This window comes from Labrus mixtus, chromosome 6 (genome assembly GCF_963584025.1).
Source record: "Labrus mixtus chromosome 6, fLabMix1.1, whole genome shotgun sequence".
Lineage (NCBI taxonomy): Eukaryota > Metazoa > Chordata > Actinopteri > Labriformes > Labridae > Labrus > Labrus mixtus.
This window is the reverse complement of record NC_083617.1, coordinates 3,410,457-3,438,390: the sequence shown is the minus strand read 5'-3', so window position 1 is coordinate 3,438,390 and position 27,934 is coordinate 3,410,457. Positions and strand designations below refer to the sequence as shown.

General features: G+C 42.3%; 1 protein-coding gene across 2 annotated transcripts; it reads right to left on the bottom strand.

Annotated features, from left to right (window-relative positions):
* Positions 1 to 37: 37 nt before the first annotated feature.
* On the bottom strand, positions 38 to 27,934 carry foxn2a (forkhead box N2a). 2 transcript variants are annotated; one of them, XM_061039523.1, is made up of 6 exons: positions 27,739 to 27,931; positions 13,939 to 14,519; positions 8,110 to 8,234; positions 7,886 to 7,935; positions 6,780 to 6,848; positions 38 to 4,515 (listed from the first exon to the last, which is right to left on the bottom strand). In XM_061039523.1, exons 2-6 carry the CDS (start codon positions 14,503 to 14,505, stop codon positions 4,091 to 4,093), a joined length of 1,236 nt encoding a protein of 411 aa, XP_060895506.1. In that variant the 5' UTR covers positions 14,506 to 14,519; positions 27,739 to 27,931; the 3' UTR covers positions 38 to 4,090. The 2 variants fall into 2 exon arrangements, with proteins under 2 accessions (XP_060895506.1, XP_060895507.1); XM_061039524.1 differs by lacking the exon at positions 6,780 to 6,848 and having other exon boundaries at positions 27,739 to 27,934.

The following is a 27,934-nucleotide window of genomic DNA, read 5'->3' as shown; positions in this document are numbered from 1 at the left end:
TTGTCGACGTCAGAAGAAGAAGAAGATGCTCACAGGGTTTAACAAGAACAGGTTTTTATTAATATTTTGTAATACCATATATAATGCAATTGCATATCTTTGGCGAAAATAAATCTTATAAACATTTTATCAACAGAGGTTAGCATACAAAAACCAAAAAAGGTGTGTCGGCCCCCGATAGACGTTGGCAGACAACTGACACAAACTGATACTGGGTTGGCAGCTTCGTCAACAAAATGATCATCATACCCCCTAAAAAAAAAGGAACTGCAACAGAAGTTTGAGACTCACATAACCAATAATCAATAACAGCCGATGAGCAGTAAAGCGGATGGGGGGGTTTGAGTCGGCCGCTCGTCCACTTCCAGACCGACATTACATTTGTTTGTTTTTTTGCAAGTGCTACAGAAAGAGCGAGCGAGATTCTTCCCCTACAAGCCTCTCCATAATTTCTCTGCAGTTGTCCCAGACACTCAAGACGGGACGACTCGTTTCAACGTCCCGTAACAATACCCTGGAAGCATGAGTTACGATGGCAGTATTCGTTTCTTTAGATTTCTAATCTGTGATGAGAGCTTCAGTTTGTGACTACTTAAGTCTAAACATGAACATGAGACAAATATAAAAAAAAAAAAAGATTCAATCGTCTTTAAATAACCTCTAGGGTACGTGGGGGGAGTGAGTTCGCTTCAGATTTCTTCCCCCCCAGCTGTACGTTCAAATTTGGCAAACGACAGATTTTCAGGATCAGTGTTAATAAAGAGTCCTCTATCAGGACCAACACAAAGCAAAACAAAACATCAACAAAACCTGGCAGTCATGGTTAAAGTGAAAATAAAAACACCCGCTCTAAAATTAAAAACATTGGCAAAAAAATACTTCATCACTATGACATAGTGAAAGGAACAAAAAAAAGGCGTATTGCTGTCAAATAAAACGAGGAAAAAGAAAAACGCATTTAAAGGAGTTCACAGAAGGAGAAAAATCTATGTGCCTAGCCCGTTTCAAACGACCAGTGTTTGATAAGAGTATGCATTCAATAATCCCATAAATTAAAGTCATAAATAATGATGATTAATGAACAATTATTTTGTTCTGTTGTCTTTTTTTTTTCTTCACAGCTAAACAAGACCAGTGTATGCAAGTCGAACTTTTGGAGAACTGCAGCTTATTCTCTCTGTTCTGAGAGCAGTTCCCACTCTAAAGCGACAAAAATAAATCAAAAAAAAAAAAAAAGATTGGTTAAGTCACTGCGCTTGACCAGAGTCCTCTCCTGCTCATTTCCTGCTCGGATGAATCAGAGAAGTAGGGCATCGTTACTCTAACTCAGAAAAAAGGACATCGTGGCAGCAGGGGGAATAAAAGAGAGCACGGCCCCCCCTTTGCAGTCTAACATCAGTGGCACGAGGAAACATTTGGCACCCACCATGCATGCTATACTAACATTGTCAGTGACACCATGTGGTCAAGTACTGTGGGAAAAAAAATCTTGTGTGTGTGTGTGTGCTTCCATGCTACCTTGTGTTGTGCACTGCAAGTGTGCAAACTGTTTAAAAACCCAAATTAAAAAAAAAAGAAACTGACTGTGGCATTTTTACACAACTTCCCGTCAGCGAGCTGCATGCAATCAACTGACAATAAACACTGCGCTTTACCGCCTGAGAAGAGAGCGTGCACTTCCTTATTTTTGTTCTAAGAGGAAGGGCAATGAGGGAAACGCTAGAAGCCTGCAAGACTGAACTGAGGGCACAACATGAGAGCAGCAGAAGGTCGTCAACTTCTCACCTGTTGAGCCTGATTTATACTTCTGCGTCGACGCGCTGTATTAATACACATCTGTGCATTTGGCCTGCATAGCTCTGCAATACTCTGCAGCCTGATTTCTATTCTAGACATATTGGCAGTTTTCGGTTCCCCCACACGCTCTGCTTGTTTGTCTACAGGAAACCATGGCAACTGAAAGTGAGCATATTCTATATTGTTTTGGAGCTGGCACATAATGTGCAGCAGATGATCATACTGGTTTGTAGCGCTCTTACTTTGGCAGAATTTTGAAAAACGGTAGTGACACCTGGAAAGGTTGTTAATGCAGGAAATACGATGCAACCCAGTGGTCCAATCAGGGCTGGCGGTTGGGGTCGTTTGGACGCGTAGTTACTTTTTTGAGGAGAGAGCATGTCAGGCTTTTCTGTGACTACAAGGCAGTGCAGCAGTGCTAACCTAAAGACTATAAATCAGGCTTTCGACCTCTGCACCAAAGAGCGTATAAAGAATGGACAGCTCAATCCCTCCCCTAAGGTGAAGCCAAAACATTTAGCGCTCCCCCTACTGGCTGGCTGCAGTACAGGTCATAAACCTCCACCTCGGAGGAGACACAGGTCAAACAAAAACACATTTTTCTCAAACCCAGTTTGGGTCTAGAAAGAAAGTTAGTTATTATCACACTGATTTGTTTTCAATCATCTTCTTCTGAGAAGTTTATTTATAATTAGTTATTCGATGCTATAAAAAAGTATAAAACGCGATGACAGCTCTGTCGTTGAATGCGGCTCCCGCGGCGTTGTGTTTGACAGTAATGAACGCGATCACAGGAAGTCAGATCTTTCATTAACAGTGAGCGTCTGCTTCAAACTGTCAGCGCCCATATCGGGGGGTATTTTGGCTTCATTTCTGTTCAGCAGGGGGAGGCGGGAACACGTCGTCCATTCTTTATACAGTCTGTGGAGCGCGCTCACGGAGTTCCTGTTCTTTTTATTTTCCCCTTTAACGCCCCGACATCTCTCGTTTATGTTAACTGAAAGCAGACACGCTGGTTCTCAAGGTGGGAATTAAGTTGGCCACAGAAAAATGAGCCATGTTGTGATTTTCTAAACTACATGGTTAAAAAAAAGAAGAAGAAAAAAAAAAAACACAATCTGTAAATCCAAATGAAGGAGAGTGAAGAGGTGGTAACTTTTGACCACTGTTATTTCACGTTCAGGCTGAAGCTGACATGCACTATGATACACACACACACACACACACACGCTAAAATAAAATAAAAGCTATGGAGGAGAACCTATGAGCACACGGTGAACATCTGGCAACACGTGCCAGATGTTCACTTTGCATAGGTTGTGGACAAACATGTGACTATATGTCCTGGCGTCTGCACAGAAAATGTCAAAAAACACACACTGATGGATGAGCGAAAAAATAAAAACAAGCTTTCATTCCGATGGCCGCGCGTTAACCGAAGAGAAGTAGTTCAGCTAACTTTGCAACTGAATTTGGCAGTGGCAGAGGAATACTATTTCAACATCTTGCTAATCCTGAAATAGAGCCCCGAGCTCGTCTGTGGCATAACAAGATCGTAGTACTGCTCCGTTCATTCTCTTAATTGTAAAAGTTGAACTTTCATACTCGACTCTGGAAAAAAAAAAAACGCCCACGGTGAACTCAAGTCAATAAAGTTAAGGTTGTGGATTAATTATTGCATCTCTCATAAAAGAGGATTCATAGAGCAAAGAATTCCTTTCAGAAAACAGTGGCATTTTTTTTTTTTTTTTTGTCTTTAGCACAAAAAAAGGAGAAACCGATAACACCAGGAGGTTAGATTTCGTCTGTTACAAACATGCACTCATTCGCTTCATAAATAGATTCACTTGGAAGAGGATACAGGTTTGAGGAGGAAGCATGCAACGCTTTGAGTTATAAAAAAAACCTTCAGCTTTTTTCCCCAGTCTTTGTCTTTCAGAGGGGAAACTCCTGAATCACAATCTTCTCATCCGACAGAAGCAGGCAGGTCGTTTTGGATAGGTTTGTTTTTCTTGATGGTTCTCCACAGCTCCCCAAAAAAAACCGAACCCCCCGGCAGTCACCCCCCGAGTTACAAAAGTCTCTATATGGCTTTGTTCTCCTGTGTGAACGATACTATTGCCATTTGTTTTGTTGGACAGGGGTAATCCCGAACAGAAAAAAAGGCTCATAATGGTCAATGAACGATCAGATAAGGAGAAGGAGGCACACTGGGACACACGATCAGGGGTCAGACCTTAGGGTTCACAGGGAGTCTGATGGGGGGGGGGCTAAAATGAAACAAAAAAAATCTTCATTTCCTGTTAAGTTTTGTGCTCTTGACAGTGCGTTTGGAGCTCTCTGTGCAGCTGCGTATACCGGCGAGGTGCAGCAACGAGCCCGCCGCCTCCTTCAGCTCCTCGTCCAGCTCTGGCTTGGCCTCTCGGCGCGGCCTTTTGCCGACGGGCCACTTGATGGTGGGCGGGCGGCGAGACGTCTGGTGGACGCCCCTCTCGTCCCAGAGGTCGGAGTCCTCGTCGCTGTGGAAGCCCTCGCTGCCGGCGCGGTGGGACTGCCGGCGGTCGCAGCCCCCTTCGTCCAGGGAGGAGAGGGATGAGGAGGAGGAGCGGGAGGAGCAGCGCTGCAGTGCCACGCTGCTGTAGTTGTGGTCCTGCTTTGGATCGCTGCTCACCAGGACCGAGTCGGGCCGGGACAGGTCCAGAGGGCCTTCAGAATTGCCTGCAGAGCAGAAAATAAAAAAGGGAGTAATTACGCATTCAAATGCAAACAGCCTTACTAAAGCTTTCACTGTGAATGTTATGGTCGTGTTAAACTAACGTTACAGACGAGCTGAGGAAAGGGGGCGAGCTTTGTTAGTTTCAAGTTCAGGACAAAACATGAGAAACCTCTCGGAAAAGGATTTTAACATCTAGAAAGTCAAACAATGAAAGTAGTGTTTTGGATTTATCTTTGAGGCAGGCGTCCACTGATGGAGTTTGTTTTTGCACTCGCAGCGCCAATTTTCTATCCAAAACTATCACAGCAAAAAAACACAACTCTATGGAAGTCTGCGCGTCTCATTTCTTGTCAAAAACATCTAATCACATTTATTTGAAGCCACATTGAAGTCCTGCCTTTCTCACCTTGAGTTAAAAATAAATCTGTCTCTAGAGCAAGCGAAATGTTGTTGAGTGTCTCAGTCTCGAGATCACTTTATGAAGGTCTCGTCTCGTCTCGGAGTTGAAAGCATTTTTACTCGGTCTTGTCTCGGTCTCATTTCATTTGTAGTTTGATTTTTATCTCCTGGTTACTGCTGCAACCTTCCCGGTGTTACGATCTAAATGCCTGCTGCACACAAGATAGTGACTTTTCTGTGATATTTATGGTCTTGATCTTGACTCGGTCTAAATGTTTTGGTCTTGTCTCAGTCTTGGAGCACTCTGGTCTCGGGTGTGTCTTGGTCTTGACTACAACACTAGTTGAGTGTCTTAAAATGAGATGCCCGTATCTAAATCAGTTCTTACACTCAACAAGAACTTTTTTCTCGCTCTATTGGCAGATTTGTTTCAGGTCTTCTTTCTTATAATACAATGTATTGCTTGGATTTGAAGTTTTTTGCAGTGAGTTTTTTTCCTTGGTGTCTGAGGGTTTTTTCCAATCTCAGTTGAAAAAAGTTAAAAATATTGAAACACCTGCTCTCGTCAAAGTCACTCCTATCTCACCGATCAATCAAAACCAAGAAGAGGCAGAACTTCTGATGTCACGTTTGTCAATAGCAGAGGAGAAACTAATCCTGATCCTTGCACGGTTTATTTCATGCACCTAGACTCGAGGGTACAGTCCAGAGCTCCAGGTCACGACTCATTTCCAGCGTTTTTATGGTTTCTTTGTAAAATCTCCTTAAATCAACGGAAATAATATTTAACATCAAGAGCAAGTTTAAAACAGATTTTAACGGTCAAAACCAAGGCACACAACTCTGGTGACCTAGCAACAGTAAACAGGGATTAGATAACAGAAGATAGAACTTTATTAATCCCAGAGGAAATATTGGATGAGAAGCTCTCGGAAATTAAGACGGTCGTCCCCGCCTGCACATAAAACGCCCCAAGTGAACACTGACCCTCAAACTACCAGGAACAGGACAACACATGACCTAGATGTTTTTAAAAAAGGATGTGACTGATACAGAGTAAGAGTTTAAAATAACTTTAACTTTTTTTTTTTCTATTTTTCTTTCTGTGGCACTTTGAGATTTTTTTGAAAAATGTAAAGTGCATTACAAATTAAATGTATTATTATTATTATTATTATTATTATTATTACTGTACACAGCCTTCTACTTGCTTTTAAAAATAAGCAGAAATCAGACAGCGTGAAGGGAACACTGACGCTCTAAGCGGCTTTGTTTACACGAGGAAAGCAGAACTAAGACTTAGCCTCGTTTAAAAATATCTTTCATGCTAAAAGTGTGTCTCATACACAGGATGTAACGTCAGTTCTTGATTATCAGACGGTTTTTCCAACGACATGGTCGCAGCCTAAAATAGTCCGAGACACAACCTTTATAAACACAAAGAATTGGGCATTTCTAACCAGCACGATTTACAGTTTAAATGAGTGAGAATTAGAAGCGCTACAACTTGGATTTGGTCACCTCAGGTTGAAGCATTTCTAGCTTTCCCCCCCAGAGTCTCCGGTGTTCATCCTCAGCCAGGTAAACCATTTGTTGGCTTTAGTATTTCCCAAATATTAAAAACTAATCCTTAAATGTCTTTTAAAGATTTTTGACGGGCAGAATTGGGTGCAACGTTTCTTGATTACGATTCTGTGCATGAACCAACATTTTTTACTTTGTAAGAACATGTACACATCACAAAGAAAAGCACACAAAAGAAAAAGAGGAAACAAAGCAATGAAAGGGTGGTATATGTGTGAGAGTGGAATCAGACAAACAGTTTGGAAGAACAGGTGACAGTATGGCTGCTCGTGGATTCTCTTACATGGGTCAACGTGGTGCCCGGGGGCAGAGTTTAAGAGCATCATGGCAGTGGCAGCATCAATGTCAGACTCTGGAAGAGGAGAGAACATGCATGATGGTCAGTCCTACGGCGCGTGAAAGCAATGAAAGCTATGGCATCTCAACTCTTTCAGGACTGGGAGGACTGTGTTTGTAATGGGATCATTTTAAACTACAAGTTGCCCTTTTCACACCTGCACTCCTGACATTTGGTACACAATTCAAGACTCACACACATGCACCTCACAGCGCGAGATAATCTGCAGCCGATGCCCTCTCACAACTCAAAATACTTTATGTTTAGTTTGGGGGAGGGCGGGGGGCTGGGTAGTGCGTGCATTAGGAGGTGGAGCCTTCAGTAACTGTTTCTGGTTTTGCATCCCTACAACTTGTAGGAGGATGTTCCAAAAGACGCCCCAACTTCTTGCAGACATTTTTACTTTGAGGCTGGCAGAAAAAACTAAAGTCGGGAGGAAAAACTCATGCAGGCCACCTGGACATTTTTGGGCATGCAGTTCAAGTGTGAAAAGGGGCTAGCGTCTACTGGACTGATTTGATAAATAGAAGGCTCAACAAAACCAAAAACAATCAAGAGGATGAATTCAAGCCACCGATACTGAGAGTGCATCCCGATCTTTTCAGACCTGAAGTGTGTTAAGAGCCTCAGAGCTCACTTCTGGGGCTCTAAATTATTAATGATTACAGTGAGACTGAGTGCTCGACACTCTGCACCGGCAGAACCTCTGCCTGTCGTCAAGGTTACAAATCCAAGAGGCAGAGGAGGGGAGAGGGGAGAGGAGGAGGAGGCTGAGACTTCGACTGGGAGCTCTCCACATCACGGTCTACACGAGGGCATCAATGACTTGAAAAGCGATACACATTAAAAACCAAGAGTTGAGGATAAAAGCGCAGTGATGCTGAATGTTCTGGAGCTGAAATGTGCAAAAGGCAACAAAATCAAAATACTGCACAAACACAAAAGTGGAAAACTGCACAAGTTGGATTTGTTTCTGATTCTTGCAGTGCAGGCAGCTTTAACGGTGAACATTTGGAACTTTAAACACTGAGATGAGTCTGCAACGCTCTCACCTTTGAATGAGCAGCCTTGAAGAAAGAGATGGCGAGGGGGTGAGGAGGCACTGCAGGAGGTAAACAAAGGACAAAGACAAAGTGAGATGTGACCTTTCAAAAGTTTCAGTTACAGGAATACAGACCTCACACATCAAATACAAAGCCCCGCAAATCAATGGATAATGACTGAAGCCAATACATGATCTGCTGTAACCCAGACGGGGGTCGGGGGGGATGTTTACCTGGGTGGGGAGGCGGGTGGTGTGCAGAAGGCATGTGCGGCAGGGAAGTGCTGCTTCTTTAGAGCTTGGATCAGGTTGGGGCGGTACTCGGGGTCGACGCACCACAGAGAACCTTTCCCATTGGCCTGCAAGAAAAGAGAAAGAATAAAATTAAACGTCTACAACCCAGATTAACAAAGTCTCGCTGTTTTTACATGTAGAGTTCTCTAAGACGTCAGGACAGCCTCACAGTGGGAGGGGTTCCCTGTCAGCTGGGAGGGCGGGGGGGTGTCAGGAGGCATGACATGGGGTAAAAAGGAGGCTGAGGTCGTGATGTTTACAAGATATCAAGGATGACAAGTCTGACGCTATGACAGTTTTTGTTTCAGATGTTAAGAGTCTCAATGAAACAGTGGTGACGTGATATAAATGTCAGAATTGAATTCCTCGCTTGCCCATGATGAAATTTCCAGACTTTTTAACTGCTGCGTTAACAGATCGGCTTCTGCCCCCCCCCCGAAGTCTGGGTAAAGTGGGAGTGAACTTTTTTTAAAAACATCATGACATTTTCAGGAGTTTTTTTGCACGTGTAAAAAAGCTAATTTGGACTCGCAGAGGATCGGGATGTTCTGCAAAAGGGGAGGAGAGATATGCTGAAGTGAAATAGGATTGTTTGTTTTAGAACTTATTCTGTTCAGAACTTATTCTGTTCAGAACTTTTATTCAAAAAGTTCAAGAAGCCCCCACAGTGACGTCTAGTAAACAGAATTAAGTTGATTTTGTTTTTTCCCCTCCAGAATACTTCAAGTATATTTCAACCCCAAAATAAAACATGGCTTCATAAAACATTTACTTCATTAAATAATGCATTGTTTAGTTTCATGTTTGCAAACTTTCAATCCCTTTGTCTCTCTCTTCATGAGCTCGTATGCTGCAACATGTGAAAAAAACAACAACAGCAGATGTGAAGATTCAATGAGAGGACACAATCAGTTTATTTGGCTGATTGCAAAGTGAGTAAAGACGATTATTATTCAGAGATTAGTCTTTATGTCAAAGTGATCATCTTTAAGACAGCGAGCCTCACAGCAGATCCAGAACAAGAACTCTAAGATGAGAATGCTTTCAAGAAATAACTCAGAGCTTTAGAGTATTTGTGGCATTTTACTTATTGTGCAGACATGAAAAGAAGCACAAACGTATTTGTCAAGAGGCTTACACTCACATCCAGCCAGGCTCAGTTTCTCAATTTGCACAAAAGGCAAAACTTGAGAGTGAAACTTTCTCAGAGGAAACACAAGAGATGGAAAGTAGAATATGCATCACTAAGAATTCCTTAACAGCCTCAACAAAGGGAGGAAATAAGTCCTCCAGACAGAGCTGCTCCAGGATTCATTTGTCTGTTGGTGATGATGTGTGCAGGAGTGTGTTAACTGTCACTTTATCTGATGGCAGCGCTTTGCCCAGTCTGGGAGGAGAGCATAGAGAGAGAGCGAGCGAGGGAGCGAGCGAGCGAGCAAAGGAGGGAGGAGAATAACCTTGACTCAGATTACCAACCGGCCCTGATGCAGGAAGAAGGAAATGTCTCCATGGCAACGGAAACCACCAGCCAGTGTCATGTGAAACTGGCGCTGGTGTCTCAGCAGACGAAGGGCTCACGCTGAGCACCTGCACGCTGAGCGGCCTGCGCCTTCACCATGTCACTGCTCGCCGAGTGCTAACCGCCATCCCCCTCCCACGGTGGGAAAATATGAGGTCTCAGCCAGGCACAGCGCTGGCATCACAGACTCTGCCGGTCACAAGCATGAACTCACACTGAAGCTCAATATGGCCGCTGCTGACGATGATCACTGACGGTTTCAAATCATATAAAAAGCTTTTTTTTCTACTTTTAAATCTGACTCAAGTTTCCTCATGACTTCCTCTTGCTCCTCACTCTGTTTTATTTAATCTCCCTTATTCCTATTTCATCACTTTCTGGGTTTATGAATGAAGGGACTTGACAGTTTAAATCCATTAATTAGTCGAGAAACATGAAAGTTAGGTCGAACGTTAAAGGATGGACAAAATATCCATACGGCAATGTAACAAAAACTGACACAATTATTGAATTGCTGGTGCCAAACATACTTTTTTTTTATATACAGCACTCTTAACATATGTCCCCTTCATCACTACCTCATGACTCATTAGTTTACAGTTAGGACATGAATATGAGGGGGATGTGAACGCAAGTTAATTGGCCAAAGAAGAAATTGACAGCGGGAATAAGAAGAAGACAATGGGAAAAGAGGAGAAGAAGAAGAACACAGAGATAAGAGAAGAAGAAGAAGACGGGGATAAGATAAGAAGAAGTCAGCGGGATAAGAGAAGAAGAAGAAGACGGGGATAAGAGAAGAAGAAGAAGACGAGGATAAGAGAAGAAGAAGAAAGCAAGATAAGAGAAGAAGAAGAAAGCAGGATAAGAGAAGAAGAAGAAGACAGGGATAAGAGAAGAAGAAGACGAGGATAAGAGAAGAAGAAGACGAGGATAAGAGAAGAAGAAAGCAGGATAAGAGAAGAAGAAGAAAGCAGGATAAGAGAAGAAGAAGACGAGGATAAGAGAAGAAGAAAGCGGGATAATGTGGGACAGCGCTGAAAAGAAGTGTGATAAACTCAGAAACTGACACCAAGTTGCAGAGAATAAATGAACTCATCCTGAATTTGATCTTTTTAGGGGCGTTTTCTAATCTTCAGTTCATGATGTTTCCTTTATGATGCATCATTAAGAGAACGTCTTACAGTAAATCAGTAAATCCCAGAATCGCTGTGTCATGATGTCATCATTACCGTAGGCCAGTCACCGTGTGATTCTCAACCCTTATTATTCAACAAGTCTAACACAGGAGGGACTGTACACACAGACATCATGTGACTACACTGTAAAACTCTGACAATTAAAACTTGACTGAAACTAAACACAAAATCAATTCTTCACGGTCGTATCAAAGTCATATTTTGATGTTTTGTAATGACCGTCATTGAAACAGTTTTTTGGCTATGTCACTGGATTCTGTTTCTCTGCGTTACATAACAGAGCGACTAGGATTGAGCAACGTTTGATTAACCTGTGATGACAGGTTTTGGCTTTGTTTGCAAACGTTGCCGTTGCCACTGTCGATCAAATATGAAGAAACGCCACCCTGACAGGCTGGGCACAGAGGTTTGGTGACTCTATCAGGATTAAGTTCACACAAAGGACATGAAAGATTGTTTTGTTATGAGCTTAAAACTTCCCAGGAAAACAAAACCAGTAATTAGGTTTATTTGTGCGGCACAGAAACAAGCATACGAGTGATGTAGTAACCGAAAGCTGCTGCGAGAGAAAGAGAGAGAGAGCACTGTCTGAATGTTTGGGTATGGACATGTTGGCAATAAATTTGTGCAATCTATAAAGTTTTTAAAAACAGAGAATTAGCCAATTTCCGGGGCCTAGGATTGGTATTTTTGTTGCCATGGTATCAAAACAGCCAGGTGGTGATTCTTTTTGATTTTACCAGTAGCATCATTTCAAACTAACTGATAAAGACAAATACCGGTAAGTGGTTTTGGGAATTCCTGATGACATCACAGTTTGGGCGTTCCTGGAAAATAATTTTTAAAATGTTGATTACTCATACTAAACTGCTGCTTCCTAAGAAACGCTTTCTCAGCTTTTTTCCCCAAAGAAGCATAGGACGTGCCTGCCTACTACGAGCTGGTTACTGGTTCTCTTTTGTGTTTTTTGCCTGAATGTTCGCACAATCGGTGCTTTTGGAAAGTCTTGATGCTCTGTCATGACTCCTAAACGCCCCCCTCTGACCTCAAAGAGGAACATAACAGACTCAGATTGAACGCTGCAAACTATTAAGATATTTAAAATTTTAGTGTTGCTTAAGCCTTTATTCACCCTCACACAAAACTCCTGAAGTACACGGGTTGAGCTTCATGTGTGAACGTAAACAGGATGTATTTTCACAGACTTCACCCGGAGTTTCTCCTGCCGGTCCCTTTAGTATTTTTTCCAGATGAAGTCAGAGTGAGCGGATGTGAGAGCGCAGCAGGATATAATCAGGAGAATTCCACCTTGATCGAGTGGGAGGGGGGTGATGACGTGTATTCCCTGCAATCAGTGCACGACTATAGACTACATCCATAAGACTGATGCCATCTCTGTGCTGTAATGAACCTGCTGCGTTATGTTTCCTGTTCTCCAGGATGTTCTTCTCCACTCTTTTGTTGATATTGTGATTCTGTCAAACTGCACATAGCATTGATATAAAGACAAATATTCTCATTATGGAGTCGCATAGTGGACTGTCACTTCAAGGTCGTTCTTTTAAAGTCAGGTCTTGCATCAGGAATCCCCCCCACCACGCCGTCTGACAGGGATATTCTCCCACTATGAGGTGCATGTATGAACAACCAGATCAGGACGATTTCAGGGGCCCTCCTCCTCAAATTAAAATAGAAAATTTCAGTGGTGCACAAGTGAAACCGGCTTTATTTAGTCGTTTTGTATTCCTTCTTTTTTATACCATTTCTGCTGGTCAGCACATTTTCCATCACTAAGGTTTGCTTGATGAATGAACATCATAACAGTTAGGAAGTAAATCAACAATTGCCTGACAAAAAGAAGACTTATTTCCCATTCATTGCATTCAAAAGTCTTTCTCTTTGTCACATGAGAGGGTCAACTTCTCTATTTTCTTCTCTACACCGGGACACTGACTGATGTGAATGAGTGACACACATTCCTCCTGTAAACTCTTTAGTGCCCTTTAGTTCACATCTCCTTCCTACTCTCAGTGAGACTTTGAGGTTTTGATAAGCGACTCTCTCTCTCTGCTGGGTTAAAACAGTTGCTCTGCCTATGTGGTGCTTTGGGAGATAGAGTGCTATCTCAGTGCGCTGTGTTTGCAGTTTTCTTCTGGAGGAGTATATCGGTGACCTTGACTGGATTCCAGCTTTATCTCAGCAGAGTCAGAGGTCTCGGCGACTGTGTTACAGCCAGCAGTGTCACATGAGACTTACTGCAGCTTCACCAAAAAAAAATAAAAAATGTTCACCTTCAGCGTTTGGCCAAACAATCGAGCCACATCTTGAAGGTTTAACATCATACCATCAAAAAATAACACAATGTTACAGTTTTAGAAAGAGTGAACTGTTTAAATTTTTAACTTTACAATCCCAAAGAATGTGATAATTTACAAAACCAATGAGAGACCATATTTATTTGAAAAGGGCGCAAAGACGATTCAAAAATATTCCAGTAGAAAACAGACTCTGTGAGATGTGTGAGTTGGACGAAGTTGAAATGGAGTTTTGCATTGTACAAAATATGATGATTTAAGAGAATTATTGTTTCATGAAGTAAAATCAGAAATATCGGGGCGGTCAGATGTGCAGAAACTGGAATGGCTGTTTAAGTTTGATGTGTTTAAACTTGCTCATTTTGTTTCAAATGCTTGGAAAAAAAGACACAATATTCTGTTTGATTAGTTTGACCTCTTGTTTTCTCTTTTTGTTTCTTAGATGAATATAGCTTACCTAGTGCACTCTGATCCGGGAACGTTTTTAATTTATGGTGTCATGTAAGCCCATGCGGGATATGGATGTATGTATGACACAATAATAAAATGAAAAACTAAATCTAACACTATTAAACTGAGATTGTTTTTGGAAAAATGTATAATGCCCACATTGAATTTGATGCAAACAAAATGTTTCTAAAAAGCTGGGACAGGGGCAACTAAAGACTGGAAAAGTTAAGAAATGTCTTTTCTGTATATCTGTGTGAAGTGAAAGTCAGGAGAGAGCTTGTTAACGTACCTTTCCCAAACTCCGTTCCACCTTGCGGAAGCATTTGTTCAGAGACAAGTTGTGACGAACCGAGTTCTTCCAGCCGGTGGGAGCGTTGGAGAAATAAGGGAAGTGCTCGAGAATCCAGCCGTAGATTTCTTTCACAGGCAGAGATTTGCTGGGAGACTGCTCGATGGCCATGTAGATGAGGAGGGAGAAGGAGAAAGGGGGCTTCGACTTCATCGAGTCCCGCTCCCGGCCTCGGCCGTTTGGCGATGATGACGACGAGGAGGAAGACGGGCCCTGGCTCGACCCGTAATCTCCTTCTATGTCGAAGAGGGGGCTGCCGCTGGGCTGAGCCTCGGGACCCCCCAGAGTGAAGTTCTGAAGCAGGTTCTCGTGCAGCCAGTTGAGGTTGGTGAGTTCCTCATCCTCCGCGCCTCCTGCGCGATCCACGCTCGTCGCCAGCGGACTGGACGCGCACTCCGCCTCGGGCAGCGTTCCCACACCGCAAACACCTCGGAGGCCCGTCCGCTCCTCTTGCATACCCGGAATTTCCGTTTTCTTATCTGGTGACATCCCAATGATTGGACCCATTAAATCAAAGAGGTCTGGAGAGAGAGAGAGAGAGAGAAGAGAAAAACAGGTGTTAAAGTAAGAAATCTGCTTTAATTATTTAAAAAAGGAAAATAACTTTATAACAGAGAGTCTCTTTAAAGGCTTTATATCTGATTTTTTGATCCAGCAGATGAGCACCAGCATGAAACCAAAACAACTCGCGCTGCATTGTTGTGTTAGCATGCTAATGCTAGCGATCTTTATTATGCTCGTATCTTCACACTGCATGTAAATTTACCTGAAATGAGCGTGATCTAGAAACACAGTTAAGCAGTGAGTACAGTATGTTATTCTTCTTTTCTCTAGTCCCTCAATTAAACAACTTTTATACACGAGGGGAGGAGTCAGCCGGCCGTCCGGGCGATGTAAACAAAGTGAAGATAGGACTCTGAAAACTCTGAAAACATCACAGACAGTGGGACTCGGGTGTTACACCCATTGTAGACAGTCATGACTCACAGAGTTATTTTCAGAGGATATACTTGATTTATATTATATTTAAGAGTGAAAAATCACATATTAAGCCTTTAAGCATCTCTGAATATCTGACTGCAGATCAATGTTTCTATATCGTAGAAAACAAACTTGCCATTTGGGTTTTATGTTGCTTCAGTGTTTGACAGAAAATCACAGTTTTTGACTGACTTCTAAACAACGTTGGCAGTATGACAAAACTGGATGTGACATATTGGAATGATGTGCTCGTCCAAGCGTTGACCCTGTTTTCTTAAGTCTTCCCCCCGGGGCCACACCCCCCTGCGGCTGTGCCTGTCTCTTGCCTCTGTTGCTCCCCCTGTGGCCCTCTCACTGCCCCCTCTCGGACGCAGGAAGAGGCTCTCAGCCGTCCCTCTCCTCTTGACTCGAGTCGAGGAGGAGGACCTCTCAAGAAACTGCGCCGACTTAAGGCTCCACTCCTCGACGCCCACCTCGTTTTGAGACGAGGCCCAGCTGCTCGTTATGTGTAAATGAGCGTGAAACCATGAGACGGCCGCAGGAATGAGTGGAGGGTCTCCATCTTACAGAGTGGATGGCTCTCACAGACTGATCTGCATACAGCGAGGATCAAGACTCAATTTGTCACATGTCAGATGAAGTAGTGTGAAGAGGCTACAGAGCTGGAAGTCGTCGGTCATTAAACAGCACTAGGAAATGTAATACAGCCTTCAGCCCTGTACTTAGCCAAGTACCCTTATTAATAAGACAATGATACTCCAGCTTTGGAGGAATTGTTGGTATGTCATCTTGTAAAGCAGCAGCATAATGTGAACCTAACGTATGAAGTTCAGAGATCCCTCTTTGGCTCGGCTAACAACAAGCCTTTTGTCCCGAGCGTCACCATGACAAACACACCGTGCCCTTAATTAAGAGCAGAAATCCCACAAACAGCATGTAAAGATGCAGAGGAGTAAGTAGCTGTCTCTGCCTGCTACAGATGACCACTTTAGTAGAAACCCCGTGGCTGGACACAAGATGGTCCAGACCAGAAAAAGGGGGATCCAGGATGTTCTGGAGGGGTTGGAGAGCAAAAGGTAACACAGAGAGAGAGAGAGACGGATATCTTTTTTATTTCTGCGATAAGATAAGAATTGGGTCAACCTCGAGAGTGTTTGCACCGTGGGTGAGACAGGAGAGGGAGTGTACACACGCACACACACACAAATCAGTTTGTCAACGAGGACATGGGGGGGGGGGGGGAGGAGGCATTAGTGCATTTGCAAAATGACCACTCAGCTCTCAACGAGGGGGATAAACATATAGCAGGGATCCTCTTTTTTATAGTGGGACTTCTAAGTCTACCATCATGATTTATTCAGCCTTTTAAAGCACTTCCTGTCTGCTCTTTAGATGACGTCATGTGAGCTACATTTTGTCCTGGATTCTGCCTCTCCATTGTCTTCGTTTTATATGTCAGCGTCATTGAAATGATCGGTCTACTCGTTATACTTCTACGATTTGGAACACTTAAAAAAAAAAAGAGGAAGTCACAGAGCTTTCCAGGCCAAAGGCAAAGGGACAGGATGAGTGTTCAGAGGAAGGGACATAACAATAGGGAAATCCTTTTATGGAAGGCAGAGAGAGAGAGAGAGAGAGAGAGAGAGAGAGACTCAGTGAGGTGGGCTATGTAAGTTATCCTCAGTCTAGGATGAATCACAGCTCTCAGCAAAGTAGAGCAATCAGATGTGTCAGCCGGCGAGAGAACTGCCCATTTGTGTTAAAAGAAAACCTCAGCTCAAGAGACCAAAACACAAAAAGATATCCCTCAACATGACAGGCTCCTACTCTGGATGAATTTACAAATAGACAAGGGAGCAATGCAGACAGACTATAGTCTGCAGGGTCTGAAAGACAAAAATCATTCCTCTACTTCCAAGAATGATTTCTAAATTAAGACTTTGGCAGAGTGCACCAGCCGAACATCCAGTGCATTTCAAATCAAGATAGAAAGATAGATACTTTATTGATCCCGAGGGAAATTCAAATCAAATGTTGAGGCAAGGATTTGGTGACACGGGGAACGACATAAACACAATAACTATGCCGATAATTATCTTTATTTGTATTAATCACAACATATAATTTGACAATGCTGCCAGCTTGAATATCGTTTTTAATAAAGGAAGCTTGTAGAAAGTAGTACGTTTATTTGTGTCGATCTTAGCGCCCCCTGTAGACAAAGCAGTATCTCTTTGCTTTCTAAATTGTCTCTAATGGTTTTGTTTACTTTTTGTGTCGCGTCAAAGCACCATCATCCGTCCGTTTCAGTGAGGTTCACTTGTGGACAAAAAGATCAGGAGAATTTCAGGGGGCAGTCGTCCTGAAATTCTCTAGAAGTTTTCAGGAGTTCATATGTGAAAACGACCAAAGTCTATCGATATGCTCTAAAGTTTTTTTGACATTTTAAAGTCTTTATATGTGATTTTTCACACTTAAATATAATAGAAATCAAGTATATCCTCTGAAAATAACTCTGTGAGTCATGACTGTCTACAATGGGTGTAACACACGAGTCCCACTGTCTGTGATGTTTTCAGAGTTTTCAGAGTCATATCTTCAGTTTGTTTACATCGCCTGGACGGCCGGCTGACTCCTCCCCTTGTGTATAAAAGTTGTTTAATTGAGGGACTAGAGAAAAGAAGAATACCATACTGTACTCACTGCTTAACTGTGTTTCTAGATCACGCTCATTTCAGGTAACTTTACATGCAGTGTGAAGATACGAGCATAATAAAGATCGCTAGCATTAGCATGCTAACACAACAATGCATTGCGAGTTGTTTTGGTTTCATGCTGAGTGAGTAAGGTAATGAGTAATGAGTAAGGTATTTTACCTGCTTCTTGTAAAGTGTCTCGAGATAACAATTGTTATGAGTTGACGCTATACAAATAAAAATTGATTGATTGATGCTGGTGCTCAAGGGCGACATCTGCTGGATCAAAAAATCGCATATAAAGACTTATAAAGGCAAATCACTTTTTATATTTGTGTGGATTTCATAAAGAACCAAGACAGGATTGAGAACGCTATTTGACAAGGATCCCTGGATGTCTCATTTCATGCTGTTAGCTGTGAGTTTAAGTCAAGTCTACATCAATGACTGTGTTACCTAACAGATGTGGATGACAAACATTTAGGTCACACACTAAACCACAAGCCAACACAGGTGTGGCAAAAAAAAGGCCTTGTGGCTGAATTTGGTCTTTGTTTGATTACAGGTGTGGCCAAAGTGTTTTATGGACCCAGGGGTCGGCTGTAAACACTCCATAAGGTTCTCTTTTCTTCTTCTTCCACGGGCCATAAATGCCCAGGCTGTAATCTTTATTCAGTCTTAAGGGCGGAGCGATGAGAAGAAGAAGTCCAGGCTGGGTAAAGTGTCAGGACTCTGATTAACCTTAAAGCACAAGAGAGCTTCACCTCCGTCCGTCTCCACAGCCCTGACCTCTCAGCTGGGCCCTTGGGTTGTCAGAGAGTGCTTACCCTCGTTTGAGAAGCTCCTCCAGAGGACCGCCAATTTGAATATCAACGGAGGCGGGGTGGACGACCGAGAGAGAGGGAGAGCCGCAGCCAAACACAGGAAGTGTTTTACAGTGACTGCAGCTGGTCAATTACCACTGGTGTTGCAATGATCGCAGTTATCATTGCTCTTATGAAAAAGGCATCAAAGAGAGGCGGCTGGGAATGCAGTGAATAATGGGACACTCGTGTGCAAAAGAGTGGCGAGGGGGAGAGGGAGCTAATAAGCCGCGCTGGCCTGTTGACTGCAAGCTCATCCTTGAAAATACACCAAAGCTGCGACGGTGCTGACCTGGTGGCTCATCTGCAAGTTAAAATAGCCTCGCACACCGCCCAGCCTCATCATATTCATGTGCAAACAGGCAGCCACTAACAGCAGGTGCCAAGCCACATATCCCCCCCCCCCCCCTTTTTTTTTCAAACTGCTCTTTTATCCTGTTAAGCACTTAGCCTATTCAAAAAAATACACAAAGACATATGGAGATGGCTGTAAGTGGCAAATCAAGCCATTGATGTGTCAAATATGTACGGGGGGGAATGTAAAGGAGACGATAGCATCGCTAAAAATGAAGAGGTTTGAGATGTTCTCTGGAAAGCGAAATCCCACGATCAGGACTCAGTTGCCACGGCAGCCAACGTTGTAAGGGGAAGCAATTGTGCTCATGTCTGTGCATGAAGAGAGAGCTAATGTGGGGAGATCAATACAGGCGGAAAATGCTGAGGCCAGCAGTCTGCCGCTGTTCTCCACAAACCTGTCTGACAAAGAGCAGCGGGGAGGTTCCAAAGCCAACCTGGATGTCATGGCAATAATTACTGAGTGACATTAAGGCGTCCTTTATGACAGCCTTTTCCATGCAGCACAAAGCATATCTTTCTGGCAACAGATACAAGTATAAAATAAATAACAGGTTCTATTTTTTACTATAAACATAAGACATTTAGATGCAACTGCCTTCAGTAGCCACACCCTTTTCACACAAAATAAACCAGTTGACACAAACCAGTTACACGTCTGTAACAGATACACAAAGGTGTGTCGCAAAGCCCCATGGCAAAGGCTGTTATTTGAAACCCTAACTGATATTTAGGTGACTACCCAGTCTGGCTGGAGCTCTGAAAATGTGAATGAGACAAAGGGGGAGTGAGTTAGAGTGGGGAGAGAGAGAGAGAGAGAGAGAGAGAGAGGGTTGTCCAGAGCGAGGTAGCCAACTAGCTGTCCTCTAGTTTATGTGAGAGGAGAATTATGTCATGCTAAATAAAGCACCCGAGGCTAATCAGGCTATCGATAAAATGGTTCATTTTAAATAGAACTTCTGAATGGATCAAAACAAATCCACTAAACGAGGTTAAAAAAAGAAATGAGAAAGCTTGTGAAAGTGTTACGATTGGCCCCGCACTGGGCTCGCACAAAGGAGCAGTTGTTTTTTTTTGCTCTAGTCATGTTTCTGCAGCGTTCAGTATTCACCTCACAGTTTTTCACACCGAGGACTGGGGAGGGGAAAGGAAACACCTCCTGCCTGTTGAGGAAGTTCATTTTCAGAAAACAATTTCAGACTTCACACAGAGACAGTTCGGCCCCTGCTCCACGCCAAAACAGTGGACTCTGAGCAGCGAGGGGGGCCGGGGAGGTAGCGATTATTGGGAGCAGCAGCGTTTACTTTGGCAATCTATGAATTCCAGCGGCGCGTAGCTTACAGACTGCTGACAAACAACCGAGCAAAATCTAATGAATTGACTGATGCAATCACCAAACAGTCCGGGGACAAAATGAGCAAACAAGACGATGGATAATAATGATTGTGATGTTCATCGAGGCATTAACTTCTCACAGTGATTTTAAACTCAAAACACACACACGAGTGAACTACGAGGGCAGGCTCACCCTCAGCCAACAGTGAAACCTTATCTCTTGGGTCATGTGGCTTAGAGTTCAGTGTACAAACAACGTACACAACAACAACTTCATACACTTACCAAAAACAGCACTAAGAAAGCAGAGCAGTGTTCCAGAGCCGTGTAATAAACAATGAAACATGTATTCTCATTTTGTACTTTTAAAAGGAACAATAAATGTCCCTTTAACAGTTCAGCTGAAGTTTCAACATAAACCCTTCCAGGAATGTGCGCTGGGTGAGATTACCTTCCATGTAAATACTACAAGTGTTTGCAAATGAAATTTTGTGCACAAGGAAACTCACCCCTCGCTGTAAGGCTCTGCAGGAAAATCAAGAGACAAAAGCCTTCATTTCTGAGTCAGAGCAAACTCTTAAAAATAATCTGTAAAAGGTTTTCAATGTGAAATAAATAGAGGATAAACAGAACTCTCATAAAGAGAAAAGAAAAGAGCATGAGGCCTTGGCTTTGGAGGCTTGAAAACATATTTACACAAGATTCTGAGGTGTGTAAATCAACAACAACAAAAAAGGCTGCAAAAACAAAAGATGACTGTGTCGTTAAAAGCTTTAATCTATAAATTCAGTTCTCTGAAGCGTGCGTCCATCACCACTAAAAGCCTGGCTATGTGCTTCTTACATTACGGTCTTTATTATTTTCCTTCCACTCGCTTCACTTCATCTTCATGTTCTGAAAAACAAGGCTCTATCAAAATAGAGTATTTTGCCTCTTATCAAGTTTGAGTAATAAACCTGACATCAGTTCCCTCCAACACCAGTACTTTAATAGAAAGTTACATTATTATCACCATGGTTAACAGCTGAATTATTAACCCTGTATTAGTGAGATATTATTGATAAACTGACATACGGCCGAGCTCAGAACTGGATCTCTTCCTTTAAAACGAGCTAACTAGTGTTAGCAACAGCTCAGCTCGCAGCCTCCTGCCAATGATCTTTACTGCTTTATTGGGTTTACTGGTTTTAATCATCCAAACTTTGAATGAGTAATGGGGAAACACCAACTCCTTCGCTAGCAGAGAACTGTTATTCACTATCAGGAAACATTTTTCTCCCTGAAATCAATCCTTTATTGTTGCGTACACCCATTTGTACCAACTGTAAGGATGAAAAAAAGTTCTACTGTGCGATGCTACAAAAGTACTTAAGGTATATTTACCTATTTAACTCTACAGTGGATTCATAAAATGAGTTGGAATAATCAACTCATTATTGCAACTCACTTGTTGCATGACATGCTCATGAGAAACCAAAATCATAAAAATAAGAGAGTTTGAGGTATCATCTTTATGTTTTTATTTCAGTTTGACCAAAACACCTCACTAAGACTTTACCATCTTTCTTCTAACTATCACACAAAGTGTTAAAGTTCTGTTGCAACGTGCAGAGCTCACATCGAGAAAGGATCCTCATCGTTTGCACTCAAGCGGGTCAGCCCCGAGTCCTTGTTGTCATAACTACCATCAATTAAGTAAGTCCCGTTAATTCAGCCAGGGGTTAACGAGACAAAGAGCCATTGTGACACGGGACACAGCCGTCGGCCCTCTTCCTTTTCTCTCGATCGAGGAAACTGTTACATCAGTGGTGCCTTCAAGGAGGCGGGACCTAATGAGCTGCATCTCGAGTCCCACTCCACATAAACGAGACAGGCACGGGGACAGTTAAGGGTTAAAGAGGGGCAGGGAGGTGACAGAGAGTGTGTGTGTGTGTGTGGGGGGGGTGCTTTTTATAGAGTCAGGGCCTAACCAGAGTGACCAATTGAAACAGTAAACAGGGAAGAGAGGGGGATGCAGCTTCTGTATAATCACAGATTATAAAGAAATGTGGCCGAAACTTTCAACTGTTATTTTTAGATTTCCTGACCTAAATATCATCATGCTGAGTTTTAGATCAGGACATAAACAACAGGGTTCACCTCTGTAAGAGATGCTACATAGAGTCTGTAAAAACCGAACCAACAAAAAGCGAGTTGATGATGACCAGACAAACTTAAGAAAAAGGAGGCAACACGTGTGTGTGTGTAAACTCTCGGCAGGCATTAACTTCTCAAACTCAGAGCTCCCACCTCTTGTTTGATTAGCAGAATGACACCGACCCGAGACAGCAGAAGCCGACACGCTCTCGGGGAAACCCCTCCTTCACAAACAAACACACACGGGGGGGGGGGGGGGGCATGAGCAGGTGATGCAACATGTGCCGTTTCAATCACCCAACAACCACAAACTCCACAAGCCAGATAGGTCAAGCTGTGAGTTCACCGTGGGAGGCAGAAGGGGAACGATATGATATCATATCGAGTACTTTCATATCCTTAAAACTCAATTTTATTTTTAGTCATTTTCCACTTTGCATGTGTGAAAACACGGCAAGCGAGCACAACCACAGCACAAAAATGGCAACAACAGTCGCTTTCAAGTGAACCCAAAAACTGTCAACTTCCTCATTCTGCCAGTCATCGAATTATTCAACCCTCCTCCATTACACCGGTAATGGCTAGCTGCGTCAAACTGCGCGGGTACAGTCTGTGAAATCAAAGTCACAAAACGTCTCAGTAATTACAGGGGTCTCTCAGTGAACAGCGGGTTATAAAACTTTGAGTCTTTTTTTCTGCTCCGGCCAATCCGTGAGAAAAAACAATTCAGTTAAGCAATTCAAAAAGGGAGACAACAACATTTTAAAACCACAGTCGCTCATTTAGCCCCCCGAACACCGCGGTGGATTTTATAGAGGACGCAACCTTTCATTCACTCTGGGTCAGAGTACACACTGTCTGATAAGACTGATTACATGGCAACAGCTCCATTTTGAAGGGCAGAATCCTCTCGACTCTGAGCTATCTCACATAGTAAGGAAGGAGTCACAGCTTCAAGATAACAATCCCACATCAAGTCATTTTCCTTTTAAATGGTTAAAGTCTGTTCAGTGTCTTTTGTAGACTGAGCCTCATTGGGTTAAAAAAGTACAATGGTGATCTCTTTTGTCACCTGCTTCATTGTCATCATACTTCCTCAGAGAAATACCTTCCTTCTATTGTCAAAATAATAACGCATGCTCTCAGAAAAGTGACACCAAAGTGTTGTAAAAAAAAAAAAATAAATAAAAAAAAAATAAAAAAAGATGTGACATTCTCCAGATTTCAAGACTGCACCTTGAGATCTATTTGATAGCGCTGCTGTATAGTGGATTCATATAGAAATGGAACAATACATTGAAGTATGTGACCGTCAGGAATAACTGCTTCACAGAAATGTCTAGACTTTGATCTTAGATAATAAAAGAAGTCGGGCCAACGCTGCAGGTTTTTTACAGTCAGCATTATATGACTAAAACAACAAACCGTACTATGACTCATGTAATCATGTGGTCATGTCAACTGGTTGTAAATTTTTGGTTTTAAGTTTCCAAACATTTTGCTCTGTAAGCTGACCTACAAAAAGAGAGACCAGAATAATCACAAAGACGGTGACAGGCGGCCTCAGGTTTCATCAGCATTTCACCTCTTATTGACGTCCAAAAGAACCTGAAACCTCAGTGTAATGCTATCCAATGCCAGGGGTTGACATTAAGCTACATTTGCCTTTTCCAGATCCGACCCCCACCACTGCAAGCACCGATTTACTCCAGAAATGAAGGACATGAACTGATCTGATTCAAAAGCAATTTAAAAAATGTTCTAATTCATCTTAACTTGTCCGCAAGTCTCTGCAATGATCGGCAGATTAGGCAAGGGACTCAATTTTTAGCGGCATCGTGTTCCAGCAAACTCTCTCTGGACACTTCCAATGATTTTCTTTAATGTTGACCGCTCATTTTGAAACTCACATATAGTGTTACAATGCTGCGGCTGCCTTTCAAATGCGACACACGAGATGATATCACAAAAATCACTTCTGAAATACCTGAATCAAAAAGGTAAACGATGTGAAAATATGATTTATGTGTTACTGTATATTACTATTTTAATTATTTTTGAAGATTTATTTTCAGGCTTTTTATTCCTTAATTGGAGAGACAGGACGGTGGAGTCAGAAATCAGGAAGAGAGCGAGTGGGGAACGTCATGCAGCAAAGGAGCCATGTTGGATTTGGACCCTACAATTCTACAATTCACTTAGCAGACGCCTTTATCCAAAGCAACGTACATCAGAGAGTAAGTACAACACAAGCAAGGGAACAATGTCAGTAAGAGCAAACGATCAGCTTTGAGTCTGATTGGACACACAGGTGCTGACAGGAAGTGACCAGAGGCAAAGCACAACATTGAGGGCAGTTCTTGAGAGCTCTAATCAGTATAGAAACCATCTTATAAGTCGTCGTTATCAAACAAAAACCATCGTCATTACCATCATCATCATCAATAATATGGAGACCATCATCATTAAGTTAGTAGGTATTCATGAAAGAGCTGGGTCTTTAGCTTTTTCTTAAAGGTGCAGAGGTTTCATATGGGGTGCACGAACTAGACACTAGTCCACTGGAGCCCCACTGTTTTTTATTTTTAAGGCCGTGCAATCAGCTGGCCTGAAGTCATCATGGGTGTCCGGGGCCAGTTGTAATGTCGAGCGCTGCTATTCTAAGTACAATGATGTAGAGGTATGTTCCAGCTATTTAAATAACCTCATGATGCTCCTCCTCCACTAAAGATAATTCTGTTCACTGACAATCTTTTAAATCCATGTGCTTATTAAAGCCAGTTTTTCATCAGCAATGATACTTGCATCACTGGGTTTCCACGAGGCTTATTTATAGTAATGAATGTCAGTCAACTTAGCAGACCCTCGTCTATTTCTGGGAGGCAGAGGTAGTTACCCTTCAGAGGCTCCTGTACTCACAAACAGGACCCGGAGAGGGTACATGCTAACATGCTACTACTACAAACAACAGATGGTTTGACCTACAACGACCATGGAGGTTGTGTCTACACTGTAATGGCAGATTGACAACATCTGCTTCTTTTCTTTTTTCTTTTTGTCTTCTTCTGTTTTTAAAGCTCCTGCTGACTTTGTCTTCTGTGCAGCACCGGAGCTTTAAAAACCCGACAGGCAAGAGAGAAAGGAAACGTCTCTCTCCATTAATGTCACAACCTTTTTACAAAATAAACACATAAACCTCGGCGCTCACAATGAATTTTAGATGAGGTTTCTCCAGTTGGGTAAATACAAAAACTGACAGGTTGCAGGTAAATAGACTGTGAGGGGAAGATGCCTGAACCCACAATAACAACATGTATAAAGTGTATAAAACTGGATATTTTTCCAACACTCTGGCATTGTTTGTAGAGCACTCCATATCTGGGATAATCTTGTCATAATCCATTACATCATGTGCTTAGCTACACGATGAAGCCGCCTAACCTCTGGTGCCGTTGGTATAGTATTTTAAACTATATTGAAATGTTGCACCACTTGTACATTTGAGGAGAAGATTGTTTCTGTCTTCAATTTGCAGCAGCAGCAATGTAAGGGACACTGAAGACAGCTACAAGAAAGTGTTACTCCTCCAATCAGAGACGTGCTACAGATACTCGTTCTGCACATGCTCAGTTAGACGTTCCTCCCACCAGGAAGACAGAAGTCACATTGAACACTGCTACTGCTTTAATTGAATACATTGAGAACATCTTGGGCATGAAAGTATTTCTGTCATGAGCGGATTTGTCTCCTTTCTGTCCTCAATCTTTGTATGTGTAAATCTAAACTATGACTTTGATGCGATCCTTGATTTGTTGACTTTTAAGTGACACAGAAGTCAATGTATATTCTTAGCACATGCTGTTCTGTCATGGCTGGATGGGTTTTATTTATTAAATTAATACATGATTGACTAAACGGTGTTAGAAAAAGGTCTCAGCTTCGGTTAGGGCTGTGAAATTAATCAAAAAATAATCTAAACCAACATTCAGAACCTCTAACCGATGTAATCTTGCCCATGTCGATTATTTTGATTATTTTCAGGGCAGAGTCATGTGACTACACGTCCAATCAAACATGGAAGCAATGTCCGTCGTTTGGACACATTTAGACGACACTGAACTAAAAGAAGTTAAATGTAAACACTGCGGAAAAAAAAAACTTTTGCAGGAAATACAAGTTATTTATTGTCTACTGTTTCAGAGAACTTAATTTCTACTTTAAAACTAAAATGTGTCGTTTTCATTTCAAGCGATGCTTTAATTTCAGTTTGAAATATTCAATAAATAACCACAAAATAGTTCCTCAGATATGACACTCTTTCATTAGAAACATATCCCAGCTTTAATAGTTGAACATATTTACAGTATAGAGACCTCATCAGTGAACTATGAGGGCAAAAAACAAAAACTAAATACTAATTCATTAATTGTAATCGAGGTAAAATGTGCAATTAATCTAATCGTGAGGTCAAATCGCCCAGCCCTAAGATGGGATCAGCAATATCAAAGTTTTCACATTTAAATAAACACTGTGAACATATGTGTGTAAGCATCTGTAAATGCTTTGAATTAGCAGAAAGAAGTAGGTTTAATAAATATAAATAAGGTTGTATTTTTGTAGTCCAAAAATTCCCAAAGGTGTCACATCTGTTCCCAGTCTCCCCTGTTTTCTTCTTCTTCTACAACCTGAGAAACTACGCCGTAAACAAAGACACAACATCAATCATTAGGTGTGAAAAAAAGATTAACTCAAAAGTGTTGAAAGCAAAGAAAACAAAAGCAGGTCTGAAGCTATAAAGGCTGAGAAGAGAAATACTGAGGACTCGACACACACTCAGCAGTAACACAATGAGGAACACAAAGTTACACGTCATGACGTTTGGACGTTATTGCACAACACAGCCCCGACACACGGGACTCGTTATGAAGTTATTTATACACTGATACAGCTCGGGAAAGAGTTGTGTGAGTTTTAATGAGATTCACAAAAAGCTGTGAGGGTTTACCGACAGTGTTAGCCCAACCAAAAGAAGCAGAAGCAAACCGTGAGTCGGAGCTGGCGTTAGCTCGATGGGTACAGCTAGCGGTTAGCATAACATTTTTAACTCCCCGTGTTAATTTCCCATTCTGGTTTCGCACATCAAAGTGTAAGCCGCCTTTGAGCGTTTCCATGGATACCCGTCTGTTAACTCGTCAAGCTTCAACACGGAGAAGTAAACGTTTGACGTGGAGCTAGCTGGCCACATGCTGACGCTTGATCTGCCATGCTGGTCTCTAAAAGCAAAGTCACTTGACCACATTTACTTTTAGCTTGTTCGAAACACGAACCGCACAAACGCCGAGACAAAAAAACACAATAAAAATGAAAACACTCACAATCATCCAACGGCGTCGCCTCGGTCCGGTGTTGTTTTTTATTTTTAAAAAAGCGACACGTCTTGTGCGCAGTTTTATATTCAGATGTCTCTCACACAATGTCAGAGATCAGATCAGCAGCTGCTTCCTCCATACACGGCAGCAGCAGCAGCAGCAAGCGCGGATCACACACACACACACACACACACACACACAA